The sequence below is a fragment of the Marmota marmota genome, unplaced genomic scaffold, assembly GCF_001458135.2.
Source record: "Marmota marmota marmota unplaced genomic scaffold, marMar, whole genome shotgun sequence".
NCBI lineage: Eukaryota > Metazoa > Chordata > Mammalia > Rodentia > Sciuridae > Marmota > Marmota marmota.
The window spans coordinates 10,727,007-10,739,342 of record NW_026000243.1 but is presented as its reverse complement, the minus strand read 5'-3'; the positions used below and the strand labels follow the sequence as shown (position 1 = coordinate 10,739,342).

The 12,336-nt window shown below is 45.0% G+C and overlaps 1 protein-coding gene across 4 annotated transcripts in view; it reads left to right on the top strand.

Moving 5' to 3' along the window:
• Positions 1 to 11,984, top strand: part of Igsf9b (immunoglobulin superfamily member 9B) — a 59,096-nt gene extending 47,112 nt beyond the window's left edge. For 2 of the 4 annotated variants that reach the window (XR_007344701.1, XR_007344700.1), the window contains one exon: positions 964 to 983. Coding sequence is in view for 2 of the 4 variants with exons in the window: in XM_048796245.1 (XP_048652202.1) it covers positions 964 to 1,172 (209 nt within the window). In the remaining 2 variants the exon portion in view is untranslated. Of the gene's footprint in view, positions 1 to 963 lie in introns of all 4 variants that reach the window. The other 2 variants (XM_048796245.1, XM_015499065.2) reach the window with 1 other exon arrangement.
• Positions 11,985 to 12,336: the final 352 nt, after the last annotated feature.

Here is a 12,336-nt window from a genome sequence, read left to right as displayed (position 1 = left end):
AGCCTACCCCTTGCAACCAGAACAGATCTCAATCTCCTTCAATACTCCTGTCAGTCTTCCTGGGCTGTGGAACATGTCACATTTGCTCTTAACTCAGAACTTTTGCACTGGCTGTTCCTTGTGATGGAATAATTTTCCTTTAGGTCTGTGGAAGTTTTATAATTGAAGACTCAATTCAAGTGTTAAACCATTAGGGAGCAGAAGCAGTGCCTCAGTTGTTTGTTATCACAGGAGTGCTTTATCTTTCATTGTTGTACTTATGGCATCTGAAAATTCTGTTTCTCTTTCTCCCAGCCCCCATACTGAAGTATAATCCTATAGAAAGCAGGCCTTTCCCATTATACCCAGTTCCTTTGGTAAGGTCTATTGGCTCAACCTTTATAACATATCCTGAACCTGGCCAGTGTGTGCTGTGTCTACTGCTAAAATTGCAGTCTGCATTCCCCTCCTCTCCTGCCTTGATTGGCCATGAGGCAGAAGAGTGCCCCTGGCAGTATAGGAAGGGTCCAGGCCTGAATCTATTGCAAATGATTAAAATCAGTGTAATGTTCATCACTGTTTGAGGTAGATGCGAAAAATGTATTGTATCCCAGCCCATTCTTAGAATCCCTGATTCCTGGTTCCTACAATGATACCTGGTACCCTGTAGATAATGCCAAGGAAATATTTGCATATTGATTCATGAGATCTATGAATTTATAGAAGGAAAAATCATATCTATCCAACTTTTTTGACTCATTATAATGAATAAGGTCAGGTTGAGCAAGGTCAGGTTGGTTGTTGCCTTAGCAGTAAAGAAGGTGGTTTCTCTTTAATTCCGTCTCATCTCTAGTGATCCCTTTGTTTCACTATTAGAAACTTAGCATATATGTCCTCGCTAGTGCCAAAGGTGAGTGCATGAGGCTGCATTCTTCCTTTTCACGTCCTTTCTCTTTTCTTTGGTGTGTCTGTTTCCTTCTCTAGACGGTTCTGCCTCCCAGGCTCAGCAGCTTCCCAACTCTCAGGTTCTGTGGCCCGACGAAGCTGTCTGCCTCCGAAAGAAGAAGAGACACTCTCGTCCTGACCCTTTTGCCCGGCTCTCAGACTTGTGCCACCGCCAGCTTCCAGAAGACCAGACAGCAATCCTCAACAGTGTGGATCATGATGACCCAGGCCATGCCACTCTGCTATGACTCCACACCACTCTAAGTGTCCCAGGGCAGGGTCCTGGGCTGTGGGGGCAGGGAGGGACATCATGTGGGGCCTCATCCTCTGTCCACCAACACATGGCTCAGACCTTTGTCCTGTGTGCCCTCTCTCCTGCCACAGTGGGAGTCTTCCCCCAGATCCTGGCCAGTTGGTCTTGTCCACAGGACAGAGGGCTGGGGCAGACTTTCTGCCTGTGGGTCAAAGTCAGGGAGCAAGCTGGGGACAGAAGGGCATCTGTCTCCACCCACCTCTCCCTTGATTTTTCTCGCTTCTTCAATGTCTTTGAAAGTGAAGAAGAGGAAAACAATGGCTTTTACTGCTCTCTGCTTCTGTTTTAGTTTTTTTGAGTGCTGGGAGATGGCTAGACTTCCATACATCTTTCAAATTCCACATATATATAGATATAGATACAAATGCACATGTATGTAGTTGGTGGGTTTCTCTATGTGTATATATATGTACATTGAAGCAAAATGCTGTTTCTTTCTGTGGTCAATGAAAGAAGGAGGAGGGCAGTGGACAGCTGGGGTTTGTGAGCAGGGTTGGCTGTGAGCTGGCTGGGTGCCCTCATGTCTGTCTCGAGGGATTATTCTTGCTGAAACAGGATTCATGTCTCTCAGCTAAATTTACCATTGTTCTCTCTAACTTGCCCCAACCAGAACAGAAATGGGGCCCTGCCATGATTGCCAGCTGCCTGCTTTGCAGGTTTAGCAAACCGTTACCACTGAAATAAACACAAGCCTTTCTTGCTTGGTTGCCAGGTGAAGAAAGGGTGGCCAGGCACAAGGCCAGACTGGCATCTTCTTACCTTCCACAGTTTGGCCCATGTGACAGAAGTAGATGCTGCTTTGCAATGGCAGGCCCCGGTGTACAACCAAGCAATGGCAGGCCCTGGTGCACAAACCCGAGCTCACACAATCATGCATCAGCTGTTCCTTTTGGTCTAGCCAGGGCCAGGAGCCCTGCGGCCTAAGGTTCTCTCATTCTGGGGCCACCTGTGCAGAGCACCAAGCTGCCTCAGCTCTATTTATATCACTCTCCAGCTCTGCACTCTCTGGAGTGTTGCTCCATGGTGGCTGATTGGCTCCTCCTTTCCTATTGTAGGAGCTAATTCTCCAGATTGATTAATTGCCACTTGTGTAGTGCTGCCTGCGGCTCCTTTGCATACTTGCCACTTGTTTCCTGCCATCTCTGCTTTACCCTGGGGTCCCCCTCCACCCTGGGGACCCAAGCTCTAGTAGCATATCCTGAGGATGCCTCAGATAACTGTGTTCTGGGGTACTCTTTTCCAAGTACTCTTGAATAAAGCTTTTTGAGGCATAGGAATGGAGGTGAAACAGGGAGTAGGCAGGGATGTGGACCTTGGTCCTTCCTCTACCAAAATCTTATCATAGTTCAAACTAGCACCCAGAAGCTCTTTTGAGGCTATCTTCCTACTCAGATATCTCTTTCTCTTTCCATGAGATAACGGTGCTGCCCAAGAACAGAACAGAAGACCAAGAATGGGGCAGAGAGAGGAACTGTTCTCACTCTCCCCTCTTCTTGTATAGGAGGCTACCCTTTTGGCCTGGCCTAGAATAATGGAAATTGCTAGGAACCTTGAAGTATTTCCTTCTTGGTGCTATTGTCTTGGTAGGTGTGGGGACATTCACTTCTTCCCCAGTGACCTGCCTGGACATTGACCAAGTAAGTCAGAGCACTAGAAGGCTTCTGCTAGTCTCATTGCAGTTGCCAATGGCTTGGCCCAATGACCTAGGCAAGACATGGCCTCTGAGGGCTGGGAAGCTGGTCCTTTGTTGGAGCTTCCACTTTGGGGGATGGAATTTGCCTCTGTCAGCTAGGCCCTGGTGCTTCCTACTCTTTCCTAGTGAACTGGGGACCAACCCTTGAGGCTCTGCCATGTGAGCTACACCACAGCTACAGATCATTTATGGACAAGGGTGAAGAATGTGCAGCAGATGGTGTTGTATTGCTCTGGGACCTGGACCCTCAGCTAATGCATTCTGTGGGGCATTGGAGTCCACTTGACTACTGGGTAGCATCTCTAGCAAATTGGAAAAGTAGAGTTGTGTGCCTCTTTGCGTTTTTTTTCAGAGGTGGTGCTACCACTGCCACTGTGCCACATGGGCTGCTAACTAGAGCATCTCTCCCAGGATGTGTGGGGAGCAGACCTACCTGAAATATCAGTGTGGAATGTGGGGGCTTACAGCAGGTCAGTCTGTAGTCTTTGTCCCACCAGGCTGGCCAGCCAAGGTCCTGCAATGGAAGGTGATTGCCATGCATCAGGTCTGGAGAACTATGGGATAAATTAGGCCAACTTCTTAGCACCCTCCTGGGACTTCTAGTCCCTGAGGCCATCTGGGCCTTGAGGTTAGAAAAGAAGAGGAGAAGCTGGTATAGAAGGCTTTGCTTCTTTAGGATGTTATACAGGGCCAAGAGCCCAATGCTGTGGGCTGAGGTGTCTCTGCCTACAACTGGGCTTTCCAGGGGTCCTGTGCCAACAAAGGTGCTGACTCCCTTCTTTTCTTGCCTCTGCCAGTGCCCTTTACCTCAGCATATCAGACCAAATGGTGGGAGCTGTGTTTTCTGCTGGCCACTAGGTGGCAGCTGTGCTGTGGTGTCCTCAGGGCAGGGAAAAGACCCAAGGCCTACCTATTTCTCAGTGGCCTTGGACTCCTTCCAATGGAGGCTTCCTTCTTGTGACAGTGTCCTTGGAGGCCATCAGCCTTCCTGCATCCCTGGGAGCTATTTTAGTCTTTACTTGAAGGACTGCAAAGGAAATTGACAAAATATGGTCCTCTCTGTGTCCATGGGGTGGATGGCCAAGGTGTCACACTACATGCTGGGTATGGGCACATGTGTAATAGTCCAGTTGGGAACATATGGATGCTGGGGGTGTTTCCACTTTTGGGAACCAATGCTCTTTGCACTCTGCCTTTGAACACAGCAATGACCACTCTTAAGTTTTCTAGTACTTTCCCCCTCCACTCTGTGGGAGATCACATGTCTTCCAAACCCCTTTAGGATCTGGTAGCCTCTCAGTAGAAGTAACTCAGATAAAAACCTATTCCTGTAGCTCAGATTTTTGTCGGCCTCTTCCTTCTGCATCTTGACTGGCAACAGTGGCTGTTTCACCATTTGGTGATCCGCAGAGCAGGAAGAGGATAAAGTGGCTCTTTAAGAGACATGAGAGACTGCAATTTGTTTTAGGGAAAGCGAGCAATAAGAAGGAGAAGGTGGATCCTGTTTCTTGGTTTGATGGATGGCCACCAGTGGAATCTGGTGTGGATTGTCAGTGTGGCCCCAGCAACTGGGAGTGGACCCTGCCTGTTGGCCAACTTATCTTCATAGCAACTTCCCTTGAGAGACTGGGGATGGGAGAGGCCTTCTCAGATTCTACTTTCTCAACAGGAAGGATGCCTTTATTCCAAAGGGCTGACAGGGTCTGCACCCTTCTATGAGGAAGGGTTTGGGTCACATGATCATGTCCTTGGGGGAAGGATCCAGAGGGGTGGATAGGGGTAAGTACTTGTTGATCTTTTTCCATGTACTCTGTCATTATTTTTGATTTGCAATCTAAAATATTTGGGGTTGAACAGATTTCAGTTATTTATTCTCCTGATATTTTCGTGCATAAGATACTCAGTAAGGTAAATTCAGATGTGGAATTTTCTTTTTTTTCCTACAAGGTTGACAAACAGTAGCTTCAGGAGAGAAACAGATGTCACAGAGCATCATGGTATCTTTGCTACTGCCTAGAATTTGAATCCAGAGCTGAGATGTCTGTGGCTGGGGCTGTTTCTTTCAGTTTTGTTAGCAAAAGCCTTTTGGGGTTCGGGGGTGGGCTGAGGGAAGAATTGTAGTTAAGTACATTTTATTAATATGTAGAAAACCCTAGGAAAAGAAAAGCTAATGGTTACTCTTGGGCTTGCTTTGCTTGCATGTAAAGGAGCTTTGGGGGCACGGCAGGGATTTGGGGGAAGCAGTGGGAAGAAGTCAAAGGGCAGTGATGACTGGGAACATAGGGAAGCTCTTGGATGCTCTCAGTGAGAACCATGAGCATTGCCAGTAGTGCTCCTGGGGTCAGTCCTACCTTTTGTGTCTTCTCCAAAATAAAGTCAGAAGCAAACTCCAGTAAGACAGAGATTCAGAGCCCTACATGGCTGCATTTGTGGAGTATTTGGGAGGTGTTTTGATGATCAGTTCTATGCTGAGTATGGTAATGATGGTGCAGGGGGACTCTAGGAAGGGTAGTTGGAGAGGTGGAGTATGGAGAAGAAACCCTGATCCTTTGCCAGGTATATGTGAGGCTGGAAGGAAACAGAATGTTAGATTAGTCTGGAAGTAGGGAGTGAGGATCCAGGGATTGTAAACCCCAAAGCAGGGGACATCGAGCCTTACCATTCTCTTTGGGGCATGTGATAACTTAGTTACAAATAATAGAGTAGTGTACACATTCCAAGAAAAAACAGTGCCTGCCTGGTAGGGGACAGGCTGAGGAGTGGTAGCAGTGAAGAGCCCGAGAGGCAGGATCAGTGGGGGAGGGGTATTAGCCACTGAGAGCAGATTGTGGGTAGGGGCTGGCACGCAGGCTCAGACTGGGTCTTGCTCTTAGCTGAACTTCTTTGCTTCTTCCAAAATTAGCCTCTAACACTAAGTGCCCATGTATGAACATCTTCACCATCTACTTCAGCTTTATCTGTTGGTTTTCAGGTTTCCTCAGGTCTAAAGCTAGGAGGGTTCCTTGAAATGCTCCTTCTATCACTAGCTCTTGGTCAGCAGAGAAGGAAGGATCCTTTTTATGAGCTTTGTGTGTTTGCTCTCATAAGAAGTGGTCGGTTGCTTTTCCTCCTCATTCATTATTTAAAAATGTTCACAAGACTTTGGAGATGACGGTAGAAGAGGAATGGGGCCTGGCATCCATATTTGTCATCCTTTCTTCTTGAGGTCTAGGAAATTACTTCAGGTCACGAAGCTACACAGTGGCTTCATGCCTAGTCTTCACTTTGTCTTTTGATAAGTTAAAAAGTCACTAGTTTGGCTGAGGTGAGTAGATGAGAATGTTTCACCTGTAATCAGAGACCAGCCAATCTTCTCTCCTCCTTAATGTCTCCAACTCTGCTTCCTTTTGGATCAAGAGGCAGAATTTAAAATCTCTTCTTTAGAAGAAATCTATAAACCAAGGATCAAAGCCCAGATTGGAATTTAGCATTCATACCAACTTAAAGTTTAAATAGGGGTGTCTCTTACTACCCCCTCCCTCTGACCCATAGTGAATCTGCACAGGTCCAGAGCCTTATTTCTGGACCCCTATCTATACTTTCAAATAAGTCTTTCAGGAGTAAATAAAACATTCCCACCAGATGTTTTGTGCATTTAATTGTGGAGAAGGTAATTTTTTTCATGATCTTTTTTTAAGTTGATAGAAAAATTCCCCATAAATTAAGCCTGGACCGAAGCAATCCATAGTTCTGTGTAGGATAAGGAAAATTAAGCATTAGTGAAATATTGTTAATGGCTGGCATGGCTTAGGGGAAGAAGAGTCAGGATATCTCAATTACTAAGTACTTTGGTAGAATAGCAAATGGTCATTGAAATCACTTGGACATTCTCTTCTGTAGTGGGTCAGTGGCAGTAGTTGGGATTCTGAAGAGAGCTGATGACATAGTTGTCTGATTTGGACCACTTGCTGGGAAAGCTAGTTTGAGAAATTCAACTAGTGTGGTACAATTTCTCAGGTCCCATCCTTGGTCTTTTGGTTGTCTACCTTTTTCATCCTACTTAATGGTGACATGAATGACTATCCAGCCTGTTTTTCTTCAGGGTCTTGAAGAAATGTTCCCTACCAATCCCATCTCCTCCTGGTACTAGATTTCTTGGATTTATTTTAGGAACTAGGGCAAACTGTCCCTCTCTACCTCTTATACACATCAATTAGGTTCCCTTTCCTTCTGTCCCCCACTTCTATGTGGCTCCAGGGATCTTGAAATTGTGCATGGTTTATGATAGGGAGGTGGTTGGGTGGGGAAAGGAATTGGGGAGGGCACAGGGGTTGGGCTGGGGAGGGGAATTTGCATTTGCAGCCTTAGAAATACTGCAAGCATGCTTTTGGGCACCATGTGGGATCTTCACATAAGTAGATGGTAGGGGCAAATGCTTGATGCTCCTCATTCTGGTGATGAGGGCATAGGGGCATTTTGCTTCTTTTTGACTTAGGGACTTATGGAACCTTTTATCTGATGGAGGGGAATGAATGGTCATCTTGCTATCCGTGGAAGGGAAACTGTCAATCATTCTATCAGTGAATATTTATAGTGACTTCCATGAACAATGATAAGCCTGTCATGAGTTGACATTGTCCTGACTAGGTCAGAGAAGTTGGATTACCTCACCTGTCTCTCTGCAGGTACCAGGTTATCTTCCTGTTCTCTATTTCAGTGTTCCTTTCCTGGATTCAGGAAGTAAGTGTGATGGGGTGTGCAATGATTGTGTGGTGTGTATGAGTGTGTAGTGTATACATGGTATCTATATGTTCGATGTGTGTTTGTGGCATGTATGGTATCTGTAAGTGTGTTGTATATATGTGTATATAGTATGGTGTGGGTGATATGGGATGTGTGTGTGGTGCATGTATGTATGCATGTCGTATGTGTGTGTAATAGATTTATAGAAACACACTGCTTTGCCTGAGTAGCATCAGGCCTAGGAGACACTCTTTTTGGTTGGCTTTTTCTTTGCTAGACAACTTTTATTTTGGGTAGGAGGGTCAAATTAGTAATACACTATCTTAAGTGTATTTTTTATGGAGATTGTATATAAAATTATATAAATATATAAAACTTGTTCTATTTTAAGGAGAGAGGGGAGCTTACGTGGGGGGGTGGGCAAGAATCAGATGCAATAGTGGTGACTAACAGTGGAAACTTCAGGCAAGTGGTCCATGTGGGGAGTTGGGAGTGGGTGGGCAAGAAATGCAAGCTGGGCAGGATGAGTGGGGACTCATGCCCTCTGCACACATATATAAATATGAAGAAAACCTATATAAAGTATATCTGTCTATCTTATCTACATATCTATATACCTATATGCAGTCATAGTTTGCTTTATTTTTGTACCTGTGCTTAGAGATGCTTTGAGCAGTATCACTATCCCCAGGTGGTCTGGGGTACTAGCTCATGCCTGATGACACCTCTTCTCCATCTTTCCTGAGATACACTGTCTGTTCAGAGTTTCTTGGGTCTCTCTGATGGAAATATGTATTTGTGAAACAAACTTTAAAATAACAAAACAAAGAACTCTCAGAAAGGACAGGTGAGTTGACAGTTGTAGGATATATTAGATCTAATAGCTGTAGGGAATCCAGATCCACATGTCTCTTGCTACTGGAGGGGACACTGATTTGAACTATTTGAAAGGGGTGTTTGATATATAGTAAGAATGATGGAGAGTTGGAAACTGTGATTCCATTCCTGTGTGGCTATGGGTTGGTACCCAGTTCCATGGAAGGAATTCAGCTTAGTAGATTGGAAAGTGGGAGTTTGAGATTATCTAGGGACTTAGAGTTAACACCTGTTTCAGTTTATAGCACCTGGGCTTAGCAGTTCTTGGAGGGTATGGTGGTAAGAGAGATTGTGAGGCTGACAGCTTGGGCTCAGTCTTGATGAAGAGACACCCTGATAATTATTGCTATAGATTCTTGGAACAAGTGTGAATGTGATTATCTAGTATAAATATGTCATCTCTCCTGTTTTCATTTATTTTTAATTGGAAAATAAAGTGCCATTGGAAATGGGGTGCTCCAATCCTAGGACAAGTGGAGGATCAGGAATGGGAGATTAATTTGGGGCAAAACTGGAAAGATGGGTCCTAGGAGGATCTCCTTCTGCACTCAGCCTGGGACTTAAAAAACTGAACAGTGTTTTTGAAAGACTATGATCAAGAATGGAGCAGGAGTTCGTTTGTGTTTGAATAGGAAACTGTGTGACCTGAAGAATACCTCTTTGAGAATGCAAGACCTCACACACCCTGCAAGGCCATATGTCTTGTAATCACTGCCAGCATCTCCTAGGTGCTTGCTCGTCCATCTGACTTGCCAAGAACTCACAGGGATGTGTTTGAAGCTGGTGCAGTGCCAGATGGTGCATGCAGCCAGGAGAGACTCAACTGCAATCTCTCAGCTCTTACTCCTGCTTGTCACTCAAAAAGGGCAATACTAACCCCTCTTTCTCAACCAAATGTTATGCTATCTAAGAGCTCTGTCTATGGAGTTTGATCATTAGAGGAATTCAAATGCCTCCACCATGGGAAAGGCTCTTTATTTACTTGGGGGTATTATGGGAAGAGTGGGTTGGTGAGAAGCTTGAGTCTAAATCCTGATCCTAGACCTTATGTGACCCTGTCATTCATGAGGGCATTGTTCTTGGCTTTCCGGGGTTATCTGCTCAAAATACTTCCTGTTTTTCAAAGATACTGCAGGAAAATTGGCTCTCTCCAATAATATTGGAAGGGCTCTGATACTGGGTCCATCTTTGCAGGTGACCAGTCCTTCCTGTAATCTCCTCAGGAGGCTTAAGGAGTACACAGCAAGATGTTTCTTGTAAGATTTTTCTGGGAGGTTGAGCAAGTGGAAGAGCAGCAAATTCTATGTCCCTTCGCAGGTTGCAACCTCTCCTGAGCTACCAAAGAAGGATTTCCATTACTATTCTTTTGGCTCTTAGAGCCCACCTCTTCTTCTCTATAGACTCTCTCCTACTTGTGGTTGTATGTCACCAGCAGAGTCAATCACTTCAGCTCACGAGCACCTTAGAGGGCTCATACTCCATGAGGCCCCAGGGCTCCTACAATACTCTGCTCTTTCTACATTGAGCCAAATGCTTGATCCTTAGAAACCTCAGTAGCACCAAGGTACATGAGATTGGGAGTCTGTACATTTCCATCCCATTCCTCAATGTCAACTAGGACCCTTCATTTTGGGGAAAATAGAGAAGATAATTGCAATTTTAGAGCCTGGAGAGAATGTGTTACCTATGTCCTTTCCTTGACACAGCCCTCAGCAAGATGGTGCAAGGGGTGGGCATTAGAGAAGAAAAGACTGCTAAGTACAGTATCAATCTCCCGTTTCTTGGAACAAAGGGGATTGAGATCTGATTATATATGGAGTAAGCAGGATGTCTTGTCTTTGAACCCCTCAGTTAATTGGAATGGTAGGTGGGAGAGGTGCTCTGATGAGGCCTTTGAGACCTACAGCTGCTTTCAGGACTCTGAGTTCCTCCATGTGCTTGTGACTTTCTTCTTGGTCCCCAGGATACAGAAGGGATACTGAATTTTGGTGCTTTCTCTTTGAGAAGGAGGTGGGGAAAAATCTTTATAGAGTTGTAGTTTTGCTACCTCTGTCTACTGTGTGGAATAAGACTGTGGAGTAGACTGCTGAGAATTGCTGTCCCAAGGACCAGGGTGGAATCTGTCTTCGCATTGTCATCAACCAGGAGCTTGGAGAAGAGGGGCTTGTCCATTTCTCCTTGGCTTTGGCTGGGCCCTCCCACTCCTCTTTGTTCATATTGAACCACTTTGGGCAATATCAGTGTACGATGTGGAAGAACAGGTGAGCCTACACATGGCTCACTTTCTCTCCATGAGGAATTCATCATGATACTGGAATGTGTGGGGTCTCTCCTGTTTAGTAAACTACTAATGGTGAATCCAGGGACTGGGAAGGGTAGCTTTATGGAAGATCTTCATGCTAAAATTTTTAGACTGAGGTGTTAGATGGGGAAATGGTTGATCTAACACTCCATTTACTAAGTTCATATACATCAGTATAAGAAAGTTTTAAAGCTCCATTCAGATTTTGTTTTCTGTCTGCCATTTGTGGGACCAGAGATTGAAGGTGTGGATGGGGTTCACTTTCCCTGGTTGCTTGTTCTTGTCCAACTTGTTGACATGAAGGGGCTACATCCTGCTTCTTGTCAGTAACTGTTGGCCTCTTTTATCATCAACTTTATCTCTTCCACCAGGAAGGACTGTATCATCTGGATATATTTCTTACATTGCATACCTGGAGGTCATTTTGATGTGAATTTCTTTCCTCCTGTCACCCTGTGGTCTATAGACACAGAGGGTGGGGGTGAAGAGATGGTGTGGAGGAAGGAGCTCCCAATGCTTCTTCCCCAAGACCCCTTACCAACTCCATACCTCCAGATGCTTGGCAGCCTCTTGCTTTTATTTCTTCTTTTCTAACAAGTCTGGAAAAGACTATTGGTTTCGTCATGAGATTTCTTGCTCTCATTTCGAACTTTTATTCCTTGCTCAACTTTTTTTGGGGGTTCTCCCATCCATGCCAGATCTTCTTGTAAAGACCATTCAAACCTCATTTTCATTTCTTGAATGTTGAGTATTACAACATCACTGCGCTAGGGTGCTTTTTGGTGCTGTTCCTGAAGATGCCAGCTGGACAGAACTGCTTTTGTCCTACTGGTCCCTTAGATCTTGCTGTATTTTATCTTCTATGAGTTTTTTTTTTTCCTCTAGGGATTTGGGGTGGGAGATTTAGGGGCGGCATTTGTGTTCTCTCTCTTTATGTCTTCTCTGTATGTATGGATTGGTTAAAGTCAGTTACCATGGGCAGCTGACTTTGTGATATTGGTTGGCTGACTTTGGTTCCAAATTAAAGACAAACCAACAAATTGTACAGCTGTGCACAGAACACCTCTCTGTGTGAATTTGATGGCAACTAGAGGCTTACTTTTTGAACTTCAGGTATGTAACTCAAAAGTAAATAAAAACTATTTTTTCAGTAAGCTTTTTTTTTTCTTCTAAAAGATAACATAGAAATCAAACTATAAGAACATTAAATCGGTGCTGTACCAAAGCCTTATTCAAACATATTCTACACTCTGTATAACCTGTCTCTGGGGAGCTCCCTGCTCCATCACCCTGTTCTCAAAAGCCTGGGAATGCCAGCATGTGCCAAGCCTGGGGCTGCGTCTTAGGGACCTGTGAGCCAAGGGGTCCCCTGGGAGTAGAAGATGATGGTAAAGATGGGGTACTATTCTATTGAGCAAATGCTGAAAGAGAACCAGGCATTTGTGTGTGTGTGGAGTGCATGTGCACATGTGTGTGTATGTGTGTGAATATGTGTGTGTGTGTGTG